This window comes from Cyanistes caeruleus, chromosome 18 (genome assembly GCF_971803275.1).
Source record: "Cyanistes caeruleus chromosome 18, bCyaCae1.hap1.1, whole genome shotgun sequence".
Lineage (NCBI taxonomy): Eukaryota > Metazoa > Chordata > Aves > Passeriformes > Paridae > Cyanistes > Cyanistes caeruleus.
The window spans coordinates 10,839,969-10,861,412 of record NC_141718.1 but is presented as its reverse complement, the minus strand read 5'-3'; the positions used below and the strand labels follow the sequence as shown (position 1 = coordinate 10,861,412).

General features: G+C 41.6%; 3 protein-coding genes across 33 annotated transcripts in view; 1 reads left to right on the top strand and 2 right to left on the bottom strand.

Moving 5' to 3' along the window:
* DEPDC5 (DEP domain containing 5, GATOR1 subcomplex subunit) overlaps positions 1-2,263 on the bottom strand; it is a 40,668-nt gene extending 38,405 nt beyond the window's left edge. For 10 of the 24 annotated variants that reach the window (XR_015277676.1, XR_015277677.1, XM_086855563.1 and 7 more), the window contains exon 1: positions 266-725. The gene's annotated coding sequence lies outside the window, so the exon portion shown is untranslated. Of the gene's footprint in view, positions 1-265; positions 726-944 lie in introns of those variants that run through there. The other 14 variants (XM_086855565.1, XM_086855572.1, XM_086855580.1 and 11 more) reach the window with 3 other exon arrangements.
* Positions 673-20,834, top strand: PRR14L (proline rich 14 like). Of its 3 annotated transcripts, none has more exons than XM_086855559.1 (9): positions 673-792; positions 1,930-2,416; positions 3,486-3,567; positions 4,770-11,094; positions 14,089-14,157; positions 14,950-15,115; positions 15,413-15,519; positions 16,452-16,523; positions 17,161-20,834. In XM_086855559.1, exons 2-9 carry the CDS (start codon positions 1,973-1,975, stop codon positions 17,435-17,437), a joined length of 7,542 nt encoding a protein of 2,513 aa, XP_086711685.1. In that variant the 5' UTR covers positions 673-792; positions 1,930-1,972; the 3' UTR covers positions 17,438-20,834. The 3 variants fall into 3 exon arrangements, with proteins under 3 accessions (XP_086711685.1, XP_086711687.1, XP_086711688.1); XM_086855561.1 differs by having other exon boundaries at positions 784-962; XM_086855562.1 differs by lacking the exon at positions 673-792 and having other exon boundaries at positions 2,153-2,416; positions 4,770-4,835.
* The window catches only part of LOC111936618 (serotransferrin-2-like), a 32,530-nt gene continuing 12,776 nt past the window's right edge, over positions 1,691-21,444 (bottom strand). For 4 of the 6 annotated variants that reach the window (XR_015277681.1, XR_015277683.1, XR_015277684.1 and 1 more), the window contains exons 20-21: positions 14,451-14,584; positions 1,691-2,263 (exon numbers count right to left, since the gene is read on the bottom strand). The gene's annotated coding sequence lies outside the window, so the exon portion shown is untranslated. The remainder of the gene's footprint in view (positions 2,264-14,450; positions 14,585-21,444) is intronic. The other 2 variants (XR_015277682.1, XR_015277686.1) reach the window with 1 other exon arrangement.

The following is a 21,444-nucleotide window of genomic DNA, read 5'->3' as shown; positions in this document are numbered from 1 at the left end:
GCGCGTCTGGAAAGAGGCGCCGCTTGGTGCTGCGAGCCGGCAGACCCGTACCGGGGAGCCACAAAGAGCAGGGCCGGAACGGAGAGCAAACAAACGTAGCAGTTACAGTCCGCTGCCGTGCCTACAGTCATGAGGCAGCCGTGGAACCGCTGCATCCATTCGGCCGCTCGCTTATAGGGAACGAGAAACCCATGGAGACAGCCGAGTTCCTGCCCGGAGCAGCCGCGAGGGGCGGTCTGGCACAGCGGCCCGCCAGGGTCCTTACCCGCACGGGCGGCAGTGGCGCAGAGCGAACAGCGCGGAGACTCACGCCAGAGCCCTGGGGGAAGGACACCGGGGAGAACGGCGCAGTCCGGGCGCGAAGGGAGCTCGGACGCCTTAAGGCTCCGTGCCGCTCACAGCCCCCGCGGGCCGAGGCAGCCCCAGAGCAGAGCTGAGCTGAGCTGAGCTGAGCTGAGCACTCCCGCCCCTGCTCGCGGAGTGTCCGAGCGCGGGGCCCTGACCTGCCGGTGCGCGTCCCGCGGGTACCGCGCGCCACTTCCGCGTCCGGGGCCGCGCGCCACGTGACAGCCGCGCCGCCACCGCGGGATGGAGCGGGCGGGACACGCCCACCGCGGGGGCGGGGCCTGAGGGACCCGGCCCGGTGAGAGGCGGGGCGGGCGCATCGGAGGCGGGGCCACAGTAACGGCTACCGGGTCCGCGCGCACCGCCCCGGATGCGGAAGTGATGCGCGCGGGGCGGGGCGCGGCGCGGCGGGCGCGCACTGCGGGGCCGGCGGCCGCCGCCGCTCAGGTAACGGCGCCGGGCGGGGCGCGGGGGTGTCCCGGCGCGGCCCCGCCTCTTGCGCTCGCCGCCGCCGGCTGGGAGTTGGAGCGGGGCCGAGGGGCCGGCGGGGACACTGCCCAGCCCGGGCGAGGGGGAGACACCGGCGGTTGTGTAATTACCGAGAGCGGCGATCTCCGGTGCGCTGTCTGGGGGCCGGCCGGTGCCGGGGCTGCTGCCGCGGAGAAGGAGCGGGGCTCGGGGCCGAGTCCGTGGGCGCCGCTGCGGCGCTTGGGACAGAGGGTGGCCCCGGTCCTGCCGCGGCTGGGCTCGGGCGGTGTCGCCGGGAGGGTGATGCTCTCCCGGGGACCGGTGGCCTCGCGTGTTCCCAGGAGGCCGGGGCGAATCTCACGTGTTTCTGTTCAGGCAGAGATAACGCTCGGCTGATGAGCCCGTGTTTTGGCACACGGATGCTCCTCTAAAGGCCTGGCTTAGCCCGCTCGTGTCCGTGAGCCTTCAGGAGCGATTTGCCGGCGGCGTTTTCCCGGTGCCGGCAGGAGCGGTGTCAGATCTGTGTCACCGAGCAGATCCCCACCGGGAGCGGGGCTGTGTCCTGGCATCCTCTGTCCTGCGTGTCAGCTGCTCACTTGAGAGAGCTCAGAGGCACTGGCTGATGGCTTAGAAAGTGTTCGATTGAGGCGGAGAATGTGAAGAAAAGTTGGAGCTTTTTTCCAAAGGCTAGAAACTCACTAACATCCCAGGAAATCAAACGATGCTTTAGTTTTATTAAAGGAGGAGGATGTCTGATACAAGCCCCGGTGATTTGCTTTAAAACCTCTTGTCAGGTTTTTCAGAAGATGTGTTTAAATCTGCAGGGAGATGTTTGAATGTGAAAATGAGGCTTGGGAATATATCTATTTGGCTTTACTTTCTTCTTTTGTTCCTGAAGCATTTCTTTAGATACTCAAATGTTAATCAGCACCTTTCTTAAAGACATATTTGGAATTATCTGTCTTAAACACACATACTTGAATCTTGAGGAATTAAGCTTTTCCTTTTAATCTAGTCCAGGAGTTGAACTTAAGTGCTCCTTGAGGGCCCTTTCCAGCTCAGAGTTTTCTATGGGTAATCCCATGTACGTTGATTTAACGCTGCTTTTATTTTTAGGATAAACTGAAGAACTCGGGGCACCTGATCTTCAACAGCCCTGATGCTTTCATCTGGGGTGGAGTCTCTCCTTGATTCTTCTGTGTCTGCTGTAATAGAGGAGTTGCACACTGGACTGCCAGAGAGCACAGAGCTCATGGCCGTGCCGGGGCCCAGCCTTGGATTAGATGCACAGTCTGATGGGCCGGTACCCGTGCTGGCACACAGGGATGGGCCATGGACGTCTGCCACGGGAAACTTTTGCCAGAAGACAGAGGATTTGGGTGATATGCTCCAGGTGATTTCTCGTGGGCCAGCAGAATCCTTTCCTGAAGAATTATTACAGGCTGGAGACCTTGCAGAGGATGAAAAAAGCAGAAGAGGACACTTTAGGAAACTAGACTGTTCTAGTGATGGATACCAGAAAGAAGATGCAGAGGCACAAGGTGCTGAGGACCATCATGCTGAATGTTGTCCTTTAACTCTGGGGGAAGGTTGGTCAGAACAAGTAAGTGAATGCAGAAATGAATCCCTGCTTGATAATTTGAATTTAGGGTTAGAGTCAGTAGGCAGTGGGTTTGGCAATGGGCTTCCTGGTTATTTTTTGTGTCTTCTAGTATAGAATCATAAAATGGTTTGGGTGGGAAGAGGACCTTGAGGGTCATCTTGTTCCAACCCCCTGCCATGGGCAGGGACAGCTTCCACTAGACCGGGTTGCTCAGAGCCCTGTCCAGCCTGGCCTTGGACACGTCCAGGGGGTGTGTGTGGGTCAGTATCTGGATTATTGTGGATCCAGTGAAAAATTAGACTGGAGTTCAGTAGACCAGCAGTATTTTAAAATATCCATGTTTTCACTTGCTTAAATACTGTTGGAATGGTGTAAGGCAGATATGTAACGAGGTGCACAGCTGAGTGTTTTGCCTTAATTATTTGCATAATCTTAAAATAATTCATGTGTTCAATTCCAAATTTTGATATCTGTTTGATTTATCTGATTTTTTAAATTGTTTTATCACTTTTGTGAAATTAAAATTATTAAATTCTTTATAGTCATTCAGTTTTCCAGTATGAATTTCCATATATTTCTAAAAGCAGGTAGTTTGGTTGTGGGATCATGGTTTGGTGATTTTGCTGGCAGACTTAGGTAATCTGTTCCTGGCTTTATGGTTTTGAGCCCAAGGAATAGTAGAAGGCAAATTCTAGTAGAGACAGAAAATGCACACATCTTCCCAGAAGTCTAGTGGTAGTGGTTTGGGGGTGTGAACTAGACTTTGAGACTGGATTATTCTTCTCATTCCAATTGTCAACAACTTGCATTTTAAGATGTGCTCTTACATTTTAGCTGCCACATCACAAATCTTCATTGCTGATAAATGCAGGTGTTTTGGGGATTCATCCTTGGTGCTTGTGTGAAGCCCTTGCAGTGCAAGGCTGCATCTGGCCAAGGCTGATATGTCTGGAGGTTTCTTAGTGAATTTCTTGTTCTGAGCTAACCCAGCTGAGCAGATGCAGTCCCTGAGACATGACACACTTGAGAAAATCTAACATTTTCCACTGCTATTTCTGTCTTGTTTCAGGAGGACCCTCACTTAAACGAGCAAGGAACAAAGTCCTTGAGAACCTGCTGTGCTGAAACTGCAGGATCTCTGAGGAACACAGGTAGTTATTGTAGCTGTACATCCCTATCCAGCCCCTGCTTCTCTCACAGTTATTTATTGTTGATTTGAAATGGATGAGTGATGGTGGGATGGCTCATTTATTTTGTTTTATGGTAGAAAGTATTACATGTGTAACTGTAACAATAACAAAGCTTAATGCTTTACTTTCTCCTGGAAGGGGATGTGCTTGCCTTAAGACCTTTTCTGTAGATGTGTTTTAGTTATTTGTTTCCAAAGCAAAAGAGGTTGTTAATAGCAGATGTTTTTATTTCCTTTTCAAGATGGAGTGTTTGAGACCAGTAATAGCATATATATATATATAAAAGTATTATTCATTCACTTTTGAGTGTTCTAAAAAATAAAATTAAAAGTGCAAAATCTGAAGAAGGAGGATAGCTAAAGTAATTATTAATGTCATTATGTTCCTCCATAATCTTCTAGCTCCAAGTACTTTGGTCACTGTATCTAGTAATTATTTCTTTTTCCCTCCCTGCTATCTTTACCTAAACTTGTATTTAGCTGACAAATGCCATATAGTCTTGGAGCTTACTAGAACATAGGGAAAAGATCTGCAGAAGTCTGAGTAAATATGTTCCCTGTAATGTTTTGAGACTAAAGATATTCTACAGGAGCTGTAATTTTTTTAATTAGCACCTTTGTGATTTTACAGAAAAATTTTAAGAATAATCCAAATTGCTTGGGCAGGTGAGATATGTCCTGTTTTCTACTGGATGAGTTACTGATAGACTTGTCTTCAAGGAAGAAGGAATGGAAATGGCCATACAACGCACAGCCATATTTCTAGGCTGGAGCAGATCAAGTCCCAGCCTTTGCTGAATTTTGATATTAGAAATAAGCATTATTTTAATGTTGGCCCTGGTTTCCTATGTGTTAAATTACAGGACCTGCATTCACCTAGCTTGATATCAGAGGAATCTGAAATTTACAGGACTTGGAATGCCTGTTGCTCATGGGAATGGCGTTATGGAAAAGGATTGGTTTTGTTGCCTTAGCTTTCTGGAGTAGTTTTTTTCCTCTAAAGACTTGTAGTAAAATTGTTAGCCTAAATTCTCACTTTTAAGAACATTTTGGTAACCAACACTGCACAGAGTGTTGTGTACAACAACAAAAGGTACTTAATAAGATGAATGCATTCTAAATTTAGCTTATGGCTCTGATTTGCTTTATTTTTTTCTTATGCAGAAGAAAACCAAGCAAATGTTCAGGTGACAGCTGAAACTCTGCCAAAGCTCACTGAAAAAGTACAAGGTATGAAGGCTGATGGGACTAGAATATTTAGTAAATCAGGATGCAGGAATGACAGAGTGAGTAAAGGTCTTCCACCTGAAAGCAATCAATGCCCAGACGTAGACACAGTCATGGCCAGAGCTGGGGTTTCAGAAACCAACATCTTAGGTTTTTTAGAGCCTTTAAAAGTCATGGACATTGGAGCAGCTACAGATTATCCACAAGAAACAAGTGACTATAGTGGGTCAAAAGCCCATGCTGCCATGCCATTGAGAGCAGGGGGGAATGGTGTATCTGTTTTGGAGATTAGAGAAGAAAAGCTTCCCAGACAAAATCATCTTAATGAATTCAGTTCGTCGTTTGTTAATTGCCAGACTTGTCAGCAGGATGAAGAAAATTATGCTTATGACTTTAAGGGTACTGTACCTGAACAAAATGAACCTCATGAATTGTTCTCAGCAGAAAGCTGTAGAACACTCTCCACACAAAGTTCTGAAGTTTTATGCCCGGTTCTGAAAAGCATCTCTTATCTGGACTTTCAAAATACATCTCTAGAAAGCCGTTCTGCAGTTCATGGAATTATCAGTGAAACCCCCCAGAAGTACCTTCCCCAAAACATCAAACATCATACTCTTTATGATCATGGAACTGGGTTTCTAGAAAACCAAACCTCCACATCTGTACCACTAGAACAGATCTCAGTGGTAAGGAACAAAGGATTATCTAGTGCAAAATCTGATCCTAGGGAATTAAGTGCTACTACAGGAAAATCACACGGCTCTGAACCTGAAGAAGCTGCTGAAGTCTGGACAAAAATTGCTGTGGGAGATAACATTGAAATGTGTAGCTGGCCTGAAGCTCAAGAGGCTGCTAATTCTGAGCATTGTCGTTCTCCAGTTTTTAGTTCTGTTGCTCCATCTTCTGATAAGTTCTCAAAAGAAAAATTTAAAATACTCCCTTCAGAAGGTGATAAGTTGAAAAAGGACCAGTGGCAATTTTCTGTCAGTGACCCATGCAAGAATCATATAAAAGAAAATTGTTTGTGGGTGGAAACAAGTAACATTGCTTCCCATGAAACTGGACAGAGAGGCATATGCTTTTATAGTACTGCCAATAAAATTCCTCCTCTCAGTAATCACAGCTGTCTTGATCTTGGTACCAAGCTAGAAAAAGACTCACCCAAGGAACAACTGCTTGAAAAGGAATCTGAGAGCAATACAACATCAGAAGAGTTCGCTGGTAGTTTAGTTGGAGCTGCAGAAGCTGAGAGTAGTGACAGCTTATCCACTGGGAGCAAACCCAATTTGTTTTATACACTAAATGTAACTCTACCTCCTGTTTTACAAAAATCAAGAGAACCTCATTATAATGAGTGTCTTCCTTGTACCGCTAATGAAGTTTCATGCAGCGACCAGGCTTGGGGTAATCTGTCTAGAAAAGAATCAGTTGGTACTTCTGGAACAACAGTGGAACCAATTACTGAAGTTTTGCCTCATGAAGACAAATTCAAATCTTCTGTAAATTCCATGACTTTTGATAACCCCAATACAGCAATCAGAATATCCCAAATGAACGTAAAATCTTCTGCAGGAAATATGGAGAGAGTGGTCACTGGTTTAGAAAATGAACATTGTCACACATGGATTTGTAATAATCAGAATATAAAAAAACAGTGTACAGCTGCCAGTACTTCCTGTATTTTATCAGGGAGTACACATGTGGATGAAGTTCTCCTGGACAGTCATTCTTTTGGTGTTGAAGTTGGTAAGATTGAAGAAAATGATAATTTGGAAGGAAAGTCTTCATCAGGATATAACAGTAAAGAGGCAATTATCTTTCCAGAAGCACATGCCCCTTTGGCACGTGGATCTCTTTGTGAAAATGACTGGGGCAACAGAGGTGTAGCTCTGTATGGGATAAATGACATTCCCACAGGAAAACCCATGTTTTGCTCAGCATATACTGCAGAGAAGTCTACTGCTACCTTGGCAAGAGATGAGATTTCTAATAAGAATATGGAGGTTGTGGAACAATTGGATCTTTGTAAAGTAAAAGGCAGCGAAATTGTCTGTGACAGAGAGGAGGCAAAAGAACAGATTGGCATGCATGCTTCCCAGAGAGATGAATTTGATAAAAAAAGAGCTGTGGATTCCCAAAATGCTCCTGAAAGCAATCAGAGAAATAAGACTAGTGAACAGCTATTAGTCAGTTATTTGAACAAAAACACCTGTGCTCATAATTTTGGATTTTACAACTCTCTGTTAGGCCCACGGAAAAGAGAACTCAACACATGTGAGCAGGAAGAAATGCCATTGCTCACAGCTGATCCCTCCGAGTGTAGCACTTCAACCTGTGATCCACACCCAGCACCTGACAATGGGAACATTCCAACACAACATGCTGGCCAAACAGAAGAGACCCTTTGTCTAATGGGAAATCAGTTTCATCCATGTCAGAGGGAGTCTGATGTCCCAGTGCTGGGCAGTGAGCAACATTTAGAAAGTTTAACCAATCAACCAAACACTGGCTTACAAACCATGGGTGGTTCTGTGGAAAAAGATGAAATTGGTCCTAATCACAGTGAAGAGGTTCTGCTAAAAACAGGTGGTGACCTGCCTCTGTTAGACCATAAATATGCAAGAGAAGCTAGGTTTGAAGGAGGTCTGCAAGAGAATGTAATGGGTTTGGACTCTTTAATTGGTGTGAAAAATGAAGATTCTTCAGGATACATGGACTCCAACAGTGATCTAATTGAACAGAAGACAGACAGACTGCAGGATTGTGAGAACAGATGCGAAAGAAACAATAAAGGAACTCCTGAAGAAAACTTTTTTGATGACAAACAACATTGCTCACACCAGGCTCATTTTATCGTATGTGCTAAAGAGAAGGCAGAGCTGGTGCTTGCAGGAAACAAAATGCAGAAATCTTTGCCAAAGATGAAGTGGTTGGTGGAGAACCAGGAAAATACAATTAGTGCTCAATTTTTGCCCATTTCATCAATTCATGGGAGTCTTTCATGCAAGCCAGAAAATAGGAATGTGCTTTCAGATACAGAAAACAGAGAAAGTCTGAGTATAACTCCTATCTTAAAAAACTCTTGCCATCAGTTAACTTTTGAGCCTGGTAAAGAAACTGATGCTCAGAGGGATGTTTGTCCATCTCATTTGGGAAAGTTTGACATCCAAGAATCTTGTGTTGAGGCAGATTCAGAAACAATGTCAGCTCTGCACTCTCACATCTCTCTGCCTGAGAAAGAAGAGTTGCATATGTCACCTGAGAGTACACAAAGAGATAATTGTGATTCATCTGCAGCTGAAGCTTTTAGCAAAGATACTTCAATGACAAAAATTCTTTCTGTAATAATTTCCGTTAAGAAAAAATCCAGCAATGTCGAGGTTTCATCTTCAGGGAATGAATCAGCAGCTGGCTCTCTGAATGGTGCCAAAAGCTCAAGAGTTTGTGCCCAGAGCAAAGGAAGTCTAAAAGGTGAAGGGCTTTGCACACCAACTGTGAAAGGCATGGACATGAGCTCACCAAAAAGTCCTTCTGGTGAAGAGAAGTTTAAGAATACAGATAAGCTGGAAAATAGGAATGTGCTTTCGGATACAGAAAACAGAGAAAATCTGAGTATAACTCCTATCTTAAATAACTCTTTCCCTCAGTTAACTTTTGAGCCGGATAAAGAAACTGATGATCAAAGGGGTATTTGTGCATTCCATTCTGAAAAGTTTGACATCCAAGAAACTTCTAACAGGACTCAGATGAATTCAGAAACAATGTCAGCTCTGAACTCTCACATCTCTCTGACTGAGAAAGAAAAGCTGTGTATGTCACCTGAGAATACACAAAGAGATACTTCATCTTCAGACAAAAAATTTAGCAAAGATAGTTCAATGACAAAAATTCTTTCAGTAACAATTTCCGTTAAGAAAAAATGCAGCAATGTTGAGGTTCCATCTTCAGGGAATGAATCAGCAGCTGGCTCTCTGAATGGTACCAAAAGCTCAAGAGTTTGTGCCCAGAGCAAAGGAAGTCTGGAAGGTGAGGGGCTTTGCACACCAACTGTGAAAGGCATGGACATGAGCTCACCAAAAAGTCCTTCTGGTGAAGAGAAGTTGAAGAATACCTGTGTAGAAGAGAAGATAGAAAAAGAGGTAGTCCCTAGAGGAAGGTTGCCCAAAGATTGTCCACGGGCCTTGGAAGATTCTAAGGAGTCTGGTAGCAAAACAGTCCCCCTCAGGACTGAGAATTATGGAAAGGTTTTGGAAGAAATCCAAAGATCCAAATTAAATAATCTTTCAAAAGAAAGACAAAATGATACAAAGCTACCAAACTTAGCACATACCAGTGTACTTTCACAGACTGTGCATGATTATCAGGCTGGAGCTGTATCTGACACAGAGGCTGCCCCAGAAGCACAGGATGATACAACACCCACATTTTCTCCACCTCTGAGCACACTATCAGACAGTTGCAAACAACCATCCCCGAACTGTGTGGTTTGCAGTGAAGCATGTGTGCTTTACAAATTAAATGCACAGAGCAAAGATAATGTAAAGGAGGTAACAGAAGGCCAGGACAAAGCACCAACTCATGCAGTTTGCAAGCAAAATGGGGCTTTAGGTTCAGAGAGACTTGATCAAATAGAGGAACGTCAAGTACTTAAACAAAAGAAGTATGGAAAGATGGAAGTACATCAGTTGGGCAAGGCACAACAAGAACAGAAGTTAGAACATCAGGAGAAAGCTAAAATCATACTGCAACCAAGTATGTTGCACAGTTCTCATCTCTTACACAGCTCTTCAGCTGAGTTGATGACATCTAGAAATACGAAGTTTGGAGGCACTTCAGAGGAGATTCTTGCTGTAAGAGGCAGTGAAAGTAAACTATGTAGCACTTTACAAGAAGTTAAAACGCCAAAGATTACCACAGATTTTATTAGTTCACAGTTTTTGAAGACTCAGGATTTGGAGATGGAAAACCTGAACCTTAATTTAGGGTATGATGGGATCCCTGGTGCCTTTGGAACTACAAATAAACAAAGAGGAACTACAAATAAACTAAGAGGACCTCTTCCATTAAAAATACAACCTGGAAGGGCATGCAAAAAAGTTCCTACATTGTATCAGCTAAAAACAGGAAGAAAAATAAAAAAAATTAAAAGTTCACCTTTCTTTGAGATTCCCCTGGAAGTATTCCCTAAACAGGAGAACACGCTTCTGGAATCTTTGTACTTTCCATGTAAACCACCAACAGTGGAAAAGGAAACAGCCATGAGATTTGGGCATATGCCAAGGCAGAAGGCCAAGGGGTGCAGTTTGTTGAACAGCTTGAAATTTAGAAAAAGTACCAAAGACCCAGCATTGTTGAGCAAATTGTCTGCAATGGCCAACAAGCTCCTGGCCCCTGCCAAAAGCAGCCGTCACTTAGAACGTCTGCCATATTCTTCAGAAATTCTTCCAGTGGGTGACAGGTACAGCCAATGTAGAGCTAAAAATCTCTTGGAAGCCTTTTCTTGCATTAACAGGAACGTACACTCACGCTGGGCTGACAGCTGGTGTACCAAGATGTTCAGCTTTCAGCCTTTGGCCCTTTATCCTGTACAAACTACCAAAATACTTTCTTCAGACTTAAGCCACACGCCTCCAACCCCTTTCTTGGACACCTCCGTTTTCCCAATTTCTTTTCACATAAAATTGGACTCCAGTCCTGTGACAGACCTCAGAGGGATTACATCCCAGCACTCTGTACATCACAGCCCAGTTTTCAGAGAAACTCCAGCGCCAGCTTCAAAGTGGACTTTGTCTTTTCTCCTGTCTCAGAGCTGTTCAGATACAACAGCTTTCAAGGAAGATTCCAGTGTAAATAATGAGCTTCACTCCTCTCACTCCACAACAACCCCCAGGACTGTTGCTGTTCATCCTGACCCCAGAATAAACACTGTAGCTGGAAGAAGAGGAGGTTGTTCCACACTTGGCCTTCACACAGTGTTAGCACTTTCTTCCCCAGGATGTTACAGGATTTGGACAAGAAGAAGAAACTTAACCAGTCATATTCCTACGATCCAGAGACTTTTTATATCGCAGCTGGCACAGGGTTTGAAAGGGGACAGGTACCCGAGGTGTGTATCCGATGACCTCGTCTCCTCATTGCCATACTCACTGGGCAGGGTATTGTCCATATGGAGTCAGCATGGTCCTTCTGCCCGTCCTTCCGAAATCACTTCTCTCCATTCCAATCACTGCAAGTGGCAGCCAAGTGTGGGCATCGAGAACAGGTAAAACCCAACAACTTATTTCTGAGATTAAATGTGTGCAGGGTATATACTGGCTCCTTTTTGGGAGGGAGAGGGTAATTGCAGCTTGCACTGGAGCATCAGTTTCTCCTGTTCCAGATCTACACATTCTGCTCCAGGAATGGCTCAACGTGGAAGATCCTTTCTTACAGAACAGTCTGTTAGCTGAATTTGAATATATTTGCCTTCACTTCTTTAATACTATCCTGTTTTGGCAGAATGGCTAACTCTATTTTCTTCTCCCTTGCAAAATATACACACCATGCATCAGAATATATAATGCAAAAGGTGAGCTACTTCATTAGGTCTATTCAGAGTGACTGCAGAGGAACTGGATTTCTGAGGTAGGAAAGTTTTTTTCAGAGGTCTGAGCCACAAATACCCCTTGGAACCCACTGCAAAATGCTCTATATCAGGTTAGGAAGAATTGTAAAGGGTGGGAGGGTGTCATTCAGTAACAATTAAAAATAATTGTATTTCATGACCATTCTATGCTAATTGAAACCTCTTTATGCATGCTATGGCTTTTCATACGTGGTGTTGGCACAAGCAAATGTAGCTCCAGTTAACAGTGGTAATGAATGTTTCTCTGTGTGTCAATCTTGTTATGAGTGGGAAAAGGACCGAAATCTACTTTGCGTATTTAATTTTACTTTGCTATGAGCATTTAAGATAATTTTGCTAATAAAAAGAATGAAAGAAGTTTCTAGCTCTATTACAGGATTTTTGCATGCCCCTGAGTAAAGATTTTGCCTTTTATCCCTCAGTAGCATGGGGCAGTTCAGTTCAGTCCCTAATTTTGTCGCCTTGCAATTCCTGGACAGAGAGCTCATGAGCACTGTAACAAAGTCTATTTAATTAATTGTTTTGATTAGTGTGGCAGTCTGTAGAGAACTGTTGAATTCAGCCTAAGTCACAGATTGACACAAGTGTAACCAAAAAATCTTGCAAGATAACCAGTGCTGCAGTTTTCTTTGTATAAATGGGTAACATACCTAAAAGTTTATCACTTGTTAGGACAAATTCTCATGTCTGTCAAATGTGCGAGTGAGCTTATGAAAGCACTGCTCCATTCTGGAGCTGTCTGCACTGAAAGAATTAAGTTCAATAATGTCAAAGAGACAACTTGCTGCACATTCTATGGGACTTGCTTCCATTTCCATTCCAAACTCAGGAGGTGATCATACCAGTAAAGTACAGTTTGAGCCCTAAACTTAAAGATAACACATTGTTAAAAACAAAACAAACATCTTTTTAAAACTTAGTTGTGTATATGAGGTGAATTTAGTGTTTTGTGTTGCTAAGGCATGCTCTCCTTGGACTGGGTGATCAGAACTTGGGGGTTTTCCCACATCCTTAAGTCTGCAGGCTCCTCAGCAGCTCAGGACAGCATATCCAGTTAGCTGATGTGTAAGAGGATTTCATTCCTGACATAAAGAACAATTGGAAAACTGCATGCTTTGCTATGAGTGATCTTCTTCCCAGAGGGAGTGTATTCAAATCAAACCTTTTCACTTCAAGTGAAAAATAACCCAGGGTTAAAATACCCTAAAACTCAGTTTGTTTTTTTTCTCTAAAATACCTTACAACTATGTATATGAGGCAGACCTAAATCTGTCCCACTCAGATGTTTTGTATGTAAATATAAGAGGTATGTTTGGTCCAGTATAAAAGCATTTTCAGCTCTCACTATGACAGAAATCTTTTCCTGTTTTAAGATAATTAAAAATCAGAAAAATCAAAAGGTTCCCTGCAGGCCATTTTCATCTGGAAAAGATTTGTTCTCTTTAAAATACTTCACTCACAATTAGTATTCTTAATAACCAGGAGAACAAGGAACTAAAGCAGTTGCCCTACTTAACTTCTACTGTCCCTTCTACTGTCAATAATAAAAGCATTCTTTCAGTGAAGTTTTTTTCTAATTAAGGCTTATTTGAATTATAAATTTCTAAGGTGATTTCCTTCTGTCCTTGTAATTTTTTTTTTTCTATTGCATAAAACAGTAAGCTCTGTTTCTAACAGAGAGGGCTCTGCTGCATTATTGATAAAGGTTCCCGTAACACTGGAATAGTGAGTGGAATGTTGAAACAAAATATTACAGTTTTGACATAAGTGATAAACACAATAAGTGGGTCTTTCTGACCTTTTTTTGTATAGCTAGACTTCCCTGTGCTTCCAGCATGGCTGGTTTTTATTTCCTTTGTAGAATTCCAGTCTGGCTGTAACATCTTCACTTTAGAACAGTGAAGTGCATTTCACTGTTGGTTTGAAAGAACAGCAAATACAGGATTTGCTGTTGAATGTAATAAAAGCTGTCCCAAGTGATTTCCTGCTATTAACAGTATGGACACAAAAGTAAAGTTTAATATCAATGGCCTTAGAGCTTCTTTGCTGACTTCCATGCCATAGAATTCTGGTAATTACCAACCCTTATGGAAAGGCCTTTGGTTATTCCAATGAAGTAAGGATATTGCAGGCTGTGGCAGTTGGAAACAACAGGGAGTTAATGTAATGGAAGTATTTCCTTTCACCTGTTACTGTTGCCATTATGCACTATTTTCTTTAGTAACCAAGTCCTTCTAGGTTTTTGGTTACTTTAATGGTAAAAACTTGGGATCTTGAATAAGGAATATAGACTTTTATAGAAAGAATTATAATTTTCAGACTTCAGTAATTATGTTAAAATAATTATAACTTCCAATATTATTGTCACTCTCATTCTGTGCCTTTATTTCCTTTTCTCATTACTACCATTTTTAAATGAAAGTAGGACAGTTTCCCTAACAATGAAATCTAGTGGCCTAAACAGCAGATGTAGCTTTGTTTTGTATCATTTTAGTCATTCATTCTCATTCCTGATATGAGCATCTTGTCTTATAGTCCAGTTTATACTAATAATTTTTCCCCCATCTTTTTATAGTGTAGATCTAATTTCTGTCTGTCTTGTTTTGTTTTTTCATTCCTCTTTTGACCCAGCTGTGCCATGTTACCACACTTACCTGTACAGAGTATGGGAGCACTGCAGACCACGGGCCGTGTGATTCGGTGAGTCTCTGGGATGTTGGAATTTATTCTGAATAGTGGGATCATAACTTTCCTCAGAAAGCCATTGTTTATGTCATTTTGGCTTTCAGCTTTTGGCAGCTCGCTCCCAGAACAGCTTTCTGATTAAGAAGTGGGTGAGGTAAGCTGACAGGGTGATATAATGGAGAAGAGTGGAGGGGCAGTTATGCAAACACCACATAGATCATTGCACAGAACAGTTCTGTTACTTTCAACCACATTGTGCCACTTCTTATTAAAAGACTATTAGAAACTATAAAAGTTTAATTCCTTACTTGGATAGCAGTTTGATTCCTTACTTGGGTTTAATTCTTTTCTGCCTGAGCAGCTGGATGATAGGTGCTGAAACTTCCTTCTATTCCCTCTAAGTGTAGGGATGGCAGGTATCAAAGCTGTATTTTAAGTTTATCTGTAAACAAAAAGTATGATTAATAGTTGTGTCAAAGAAATTTCCTGTCAGAAAAGGAGGACTGATCCCTTTCTATCAGTAGTTGATAAATAGAGCTGTATACTGTTTAGCTGTATGAAAAGAGTGGATTTGAAATTAAATGTTCAAATACTCTGGCATTTTAGTTGGTGTCAGTACCAATGTAGGCTGCAGCAGGTTTGGGCTGTATGTGTGTACCAGAGTTCACTTACTTGAGCAATTTCTGTGAACTGTGTTGGCTTTTTGTGCCCATGTTGCAGTTTAGGACCATTCCTGAGAGCATGGAATGCTGTTGCATTATCAGTTAGGTATCAATGAACATGCATTCCTTTCTTCCTCTGTTACAGTCTGGAAACTTCATTTCTTCCGTTACCAAAGCCTCATGCACTTCCAGAGTCATTGCCATCTCCCCCCAGGCTTTCAGCATCTGAGCTCCAGATCCCTGCCCTTGATGAAGCAGATGCTTCTGTTCCAGCCTGTCTGAGATCCCAAGATGACACAGAACTGAAAAAAGTGAGTTCATTTTATATTTTAGATCTCTGAGACTCTTGGTTCTCCAGAAGCTGAGGCTGCTGCTGCTGGATATTATCAAGTAACTGTTAAAGATGAGGAGAGAAAACAGGCTGCAGGTCCTGCTCTGTGCTGCTGCTTGCTTTGATTCAAACAGAAAGAAAGTGGCAAACCAGAGAGGAATGTTTATTTTACACATAATGTATATTCAGAATAAAAGGGAACGCTGTTGACTAGTGTGGTTTTAATTTCCTTGATTTTTAACTCTTCTTTTCTTTCTTGCTTTCTTTCTTTCTTAAGACTGAGCCAGAAAAGAGGCCAAAGAAAGTCTCACAGATCCGAATCAGGAAAACTGTTCCTAAGCCAGACCCTAACCTTACTCCAATGGGACTACCCAAACCAAAAAGGTGAGCAGTACCTCTGAAATGGACTTAAAGCATATGAATGTCATCATTTCAATAAATGCTTCTCTTACCACCACTATTTTATACAGCCCCAGGTAAGCCACATCTGATGATTACTTCCTTTACAAGAAATGATTGACACAGCTCTATCAGCTGGATCAAAACTACTGACTGGAGTTTAGGCAAAATGTGAAAAAGCAAGCTGCAAGGCAATCTTTTTCTAAAGAAGAAAGTTTATATTGATAATTATAAAGTGAAAATCAATCAACCTGCAGAAGAGATCTGTTAGGAAGTTCTGTTGATGCAGATTGTGTTGGGAGTTTTTCACAGTTCCTTCTTTGTTTGGGGTATGATCTTAGGGAAGCATTAGTTCAGTGAAAGTGTGGGGAATCACAGGGCCAGATGTTGATAAAGTTTTCCAGTCAGTCATCTATTGTGACAGCTAATCATACTGGTCAGATCAGTCATACACCATCTAGTGTAACTTCTGTCCTAAATACAGGTACCACCTTTGACAAAGGAATGCATTTCTTCAGGGACCAGCTTGGTAATTGTCAATAACTAAAATCAATCTTGAGAGATGAAGCATTAATCTGTCAAGCTGTAAGACTGTTCCTCAGCTTTCACAAAAAAGTGAAGGGGATTTCCCCTTCTTTTGAGCATTATTTCAAAGCATCACAGAATGGTGGAAGGAATATTGACCTCTGCAGAAAGGGCAAGTCATGACACTGACCTTATAAAAACACTGTATGAAATTATTTCCATAATGAGCTCATTTTTCATTCCTCCTTGTCCCCAGTCAGTTAGCATTTGGTAATTAGTTAGCATTTAGGCACAGAATTCAAACAGTACTTGTTTCTTGTAAATCTGCTTGCTGTGAAGAGAGATTGTTTTGCTATTCTTCTTTCCTGATTGATTTGTCATTACTTTTTCAGGCTTAAGAAGAAAGAATTTAGTTTAGAAGAAATTTACACAAACAAGAACTATAAGTCTCCTCCTCCTGCCAGGTTGGTTCTGCTTCCTGATAAGAAAACTTAAAATAAATGTAAATTAATTAGGGATTATGAGAGAGGAGGTGAAAGGTGTATGAAAGCTAAGAGGGAGATATATTCTTAAAATTGGTCTAGTTTAAACTGCTAGAGAAAGGTAATTTGAAAGTAGTATCTTTTATTGTTTGGATGGGAAAAAGTGAAATAGAATATGAACTAAGAATTTGCAGCTGGTTAAGTATGGATTTGTATATTTTTTCATCCATCCATTCATTCCAGTCTCCATCAAAGTACAGTACTTATTTTTCAAAATTCCAAGGGAATTATATGTTCTTTAAAATACTAAAAATAACTGTCTGTCATCAAATGTTCAAACCTATTTATTCTGTAAAATGAAGATTCTGTAATTGTGCTTTTGAACTGAAATACAAATTGATTCTACCCAAATGTCTGTGCAGCAATAACAACTCAGCTGGCAGTAATGTGCATTGTAGGAGGTGTAAGCTGTAGATAACACTACAAGAGGTGTGGAGGGGCTGTAAAAATGTACAAGTTAGAATTGTGTTTACCTGGGTTATGAAATTCCCCAGTCTCCCTGTCAGTGTCAGCTGGCTGCTGCTGTAGTATTCATGAGTTCTGTTCTTGCTTTTACCAGGAGCTTGGAAACAATCTTTGAGGAGCCCAAGGAGAAAAATGGACACTTGATCTCTGTCAGCCAGCAAAAGAGAAAGCGGATTCTAGAGTTTCAGGACTTTACCCTTCCCCGGAAAAGGAAGATACGAGGCAAAATCAAAGCAGTGGGTAGTTTCACCCGAGCAAAAAGAGCTGCACTGCAGAGTGCAGAGCTAGATGTTCTTCTGAGTCAGAAGCTAATGGACCTTGAAGCCTTTTTTGCAGAGGAGGTTGAGCAGGAGCAAGCCTCCAGCATCTGAGGGAGCCACTTAGCTGGAAATGGTCCAAGTCAGCTTCTTTAGTATTTTCTTCTTGGGAGAAATCTGCTGACTTCCTCATACCTTACTCTGCCACTCTGTTCTAACACCTGATAATCAGTTTTTGGCTGTGACCCTCTTTAAGGTGCTATTTTTTTTTTTTTTTTAAATGCTGTTGGAGGGATTCTTTGAAGTCCCTGTTTGAGTGTAACACAGCCACATGAAATTTATACTTCCTTTCTCAACCTCTGGAAATTACTGGTTATATTTAATTAATTATGTTTAAAATATCTTTTGGGGGTAGAGTAGGAGTGTCAAGGAGGAAGTAGTGCACCTTCAGTGATGCTTAAACTCTGTACTCCAGATCATTTGCACATTTGAGTCTGCTGTTGTTACTGTAATGGCTATTTTTAACAAGCTGACAAAAGAGATATGATGTTTGCTAAAGAAAAATTCTAGCAAACACATTCTTGATATACCACTAACCTTTTGATAATTAAAAGTAGCTGTCTAGGTTTGGGTTCAATTGTTTCTTCCTTCTGTTAACTTAGAAGGTTCCTTCTAAGTTTCTTTGCCCTTCCTAGCTCCAGGCAGCAGAAGCCTCACATAATTAGACTTTAAATAACTTGCACTTTGTATAAAGTTTTCTTTTTGTTTAACATGATTCAACTCAAAAAAAAAGGTAATTTTTAAAGGAAAAATGGTGCCCAGTACTATTTTTTCCCAAATAGCAGATTTTTTAACTTAATTTGCTGATGCCAACCTCTTCTCCAGAGGAAAAGGTAACTGGTCCATGAGGATGTTAAGGTGCAGGATACATAGGCAGAGATTTTACTAAGCTGAGCTGCTGCATGCGGGGAACACCAGCGAAATCTTTGATACTTCTTTTAAAGTTATTTTAATTCCATTCATACTAACTTGATTTTAGTGTCAACAAGAAGGGGTTTTTTACCATTTTAGATTTACAATTCCTGTAGGTCATAATTAGATATTCTCTGTACAGCACTGTTGTACATAATAGCCAGTGTTGTACAAAGAGCCTCTGAATATATGGACATTGTTTCCATTATGTAAAGCCGTATGTAATTATCTGATGCAGCACTGGGCAATTTCCCAGCTCTACCTTTGAAGGAAGAGAGCTCCCTTCTGGCATAACTTCTGTTAAATTTACCTTGAAGCATAAATCCAATGCCAGCTGCAGTTCAGGTAATTTCTGTCCTTTAGTGCCTAGAGAAGTTATTCAGGCAAAGCTGTCGTTGCTGGGATGCTCAAATTTAATTAGTCTGTTCTTTCTTTCACTTGTCACTTGAACTTGCACTTTCTTATTTATCTACCCATATAATAGAGTTTCTATTTACCTTCAAATAGAGTGAATATCTAGTGGGTGGGTATTTTTTATAAAGTCCCAATGAATTCAGGACTGCAAATACCATCATTATCTTCTGTTACTCTACCACTTCTGTTACTGACCAAACAGAAAACTAAATATTAACAAGCAATCTGTTGAATTTCAGAGCTTTTGAGAGTAGAGAAATGGAAGAGGATTATTATACTGTGTGTGCCTGAGTCTTGAAAGAAATCTAATCTGGGTTTGTTTTGCTCCCAGCTTATGTGCTGGGATTTGTAAAAGTTTATATTCTTGTTTTGAAGGCTAATTATGTATAATCAGGAAGACTGAAGAAAAGAGAGGAGTGCACACTTAGAGTAGTAGTGTTTAGAGTTTGAGGGTAAAATAACAAAGCAAACTTTGAACATAATATTGACATAGTATTTTTCTGGTTAACCTATTGGGCTGTTGTAGAACATTCTAATTGATCCTCTTTATTTTTGTAAAAAGAAATCCCTAAAAAACAAAGGTCAACTGCCTCCTAAAAAAATGTTTGAAAGTTTCCCTATGCTGGCTTATTAGCCCAATTATTGACTAGTTGGAAGCAGTAGCAAGAGTGAGAGATATATTTTTATGGATTTATGCTATAGAATAGGATTGTTACAGAGCATTCATTCTCCTATTAATATGGGAGGCTTCCAGTGCTGTGACACAATTAAGCTGTAATTTTACTGGGGCTTTCAAGGAAATAAAGATTGGGGTGGGGGGAAGAGACTTAGGTCCAGGAAAAGTTCAGACCTCAAATGTGCTTCAAAACATGGAATGTGTTGAGTCTTTTCCTTTAGGTTCTGTTGGGTTTTGTTTGCTTTGTTTAGGGTAGGGGTTTTTTATTTTCTTTTCTTCCCTGCTCTCTCTTATTTCTGATTGAAATAAGATTTCTTAACTTTTTTTTTTTTTTTCTACAAGCTACAGCAGAGAGAGCAGAGCAAAGAAAACACTCAAATTCTCTTTGGTTTACAGTAATTGGAGGAGTTACAAGATGATGTTGCAGTTGTCTAGCTTCTCCCAGACCCCAAATACACAGCATTACTCTCTTTTGGTTTAGTGTTTGTATGACAATGTAAGCTAGTGGAGACCAAGCATCTTTTCCCCAACTCCAGCATATACAGGTGTCAGTCCTGCTTGTGCACTTTCTTGTTTTTTCCTTTCCCACCTCTGTTCCTGTTTACAGCACTCATGGAACAGCCATGTTCCTTGTGGCTGCTGCTTGTACACTGCAAGTGATGACTGGGCAAAAGCTGGGCATTTGCCATTCTGAGCTGCTTCTGTCACAGATAATTGAAAGAAAAAAGTGTAGAGGATTCAGCTTTTGGGGTCTTGCATATATCCCTAGCAGGAGGATATGTACCTTTGCCTTTTCATTAAGGAACACACTCCAGTGAGGATGTTTAGTATCACTGTGGAAAGTACATCACAGACTAATGACTAGAACAGCTTGAGAAGGATTGCAAAGCTTTTGCCATGTTCTGTCTCTTAGTAGTAAGTTATGCAGAGCCAGGCAGCTCTTTGCTAAATTTGCTGATTGTAAGAGATAGAAAGATCACTTTCCAAAAAAAAAACAAAAAAACAAGAACAACAAAAAAAACAAAACAAGAAGAAGAAAATCATTGTTTTCATCATGCTATGACTGGAGTAGCTAAGGCTCCTTAATGTATGGTACAGCATTTGCCTGGCTGGCTTGTGTCTGCATACATTTGAGTTCTGGTGCTTGCTGGATATGATTTTGATTTCCTGCAAGCAATTCTCATTCGTTGTATTTTGATTTCAGGTGGGCCTTTGGTATATTATGTTCCAGGTGCTTTTCTAGAATATGGATGGTAACTGTGGATTAAAAGTCTGTATGATGCTATCAAGTTATCAAAAAGCTCAATGAGAATTTGTACACTTGTGCCATTAGCCTCCATCATGCTCTTGGCATTTTGTTTCTGTTCAATATTGTGTGAATCTAAAATTCTACTGTTTCTTTTGTGTGTGTTTTTAATTTATGGAAATAAATTTTTTCTGAGAACCTTTCAGGTTTTTAAGGCCTTTAGGCTTGTATGGGTAAATATGCATGACAACATGTCTTAAACGTGGGGAGAAAGGTCAAATCTCCAAAGAGATCAGCACTGTGAAGTAACAGGGCCTGCTGTTACTGAGGCACAGAGCAACAATTCTGGTTTTCCTTCATCCCAGCCTGGAAGATTTTAATCATGATCTCAGCTACTGTTCAGAGCACTGAGGCAGCATCCATCCCTTCAGCTAGCAGAGCAGCAGGAGCCAGGGAGCACTGCAAGCACAGTTCCTGCTCAGCTCAGAGCTGAGAGTCAAGGCTGAGCCTGGCCTGTGGTTCACGGATCAGAGGCTGTGCAAGGCAGCACACTGATGTTTGTGAATCAAAGCTGGAGCACAGAATCATCAACAAAGTCTAGCAAGCATTTGTAATGAAAACAATGTCCCTGTCCTTCCAACCCATAAAATCTTGTGTATAACCCCAATTTTTAATTTATCCCTCATCAGCTGCATGCTGCTCCTGGCAAAGCTAGGGCACAGATGCATTTCTTCACCATGTTCTCAGAAATCCCTTCTCCCGAGTGCAGTGTCACAAGGGCCCCACAGGTGGCAGGAAAGCTCCAGGAAAGAA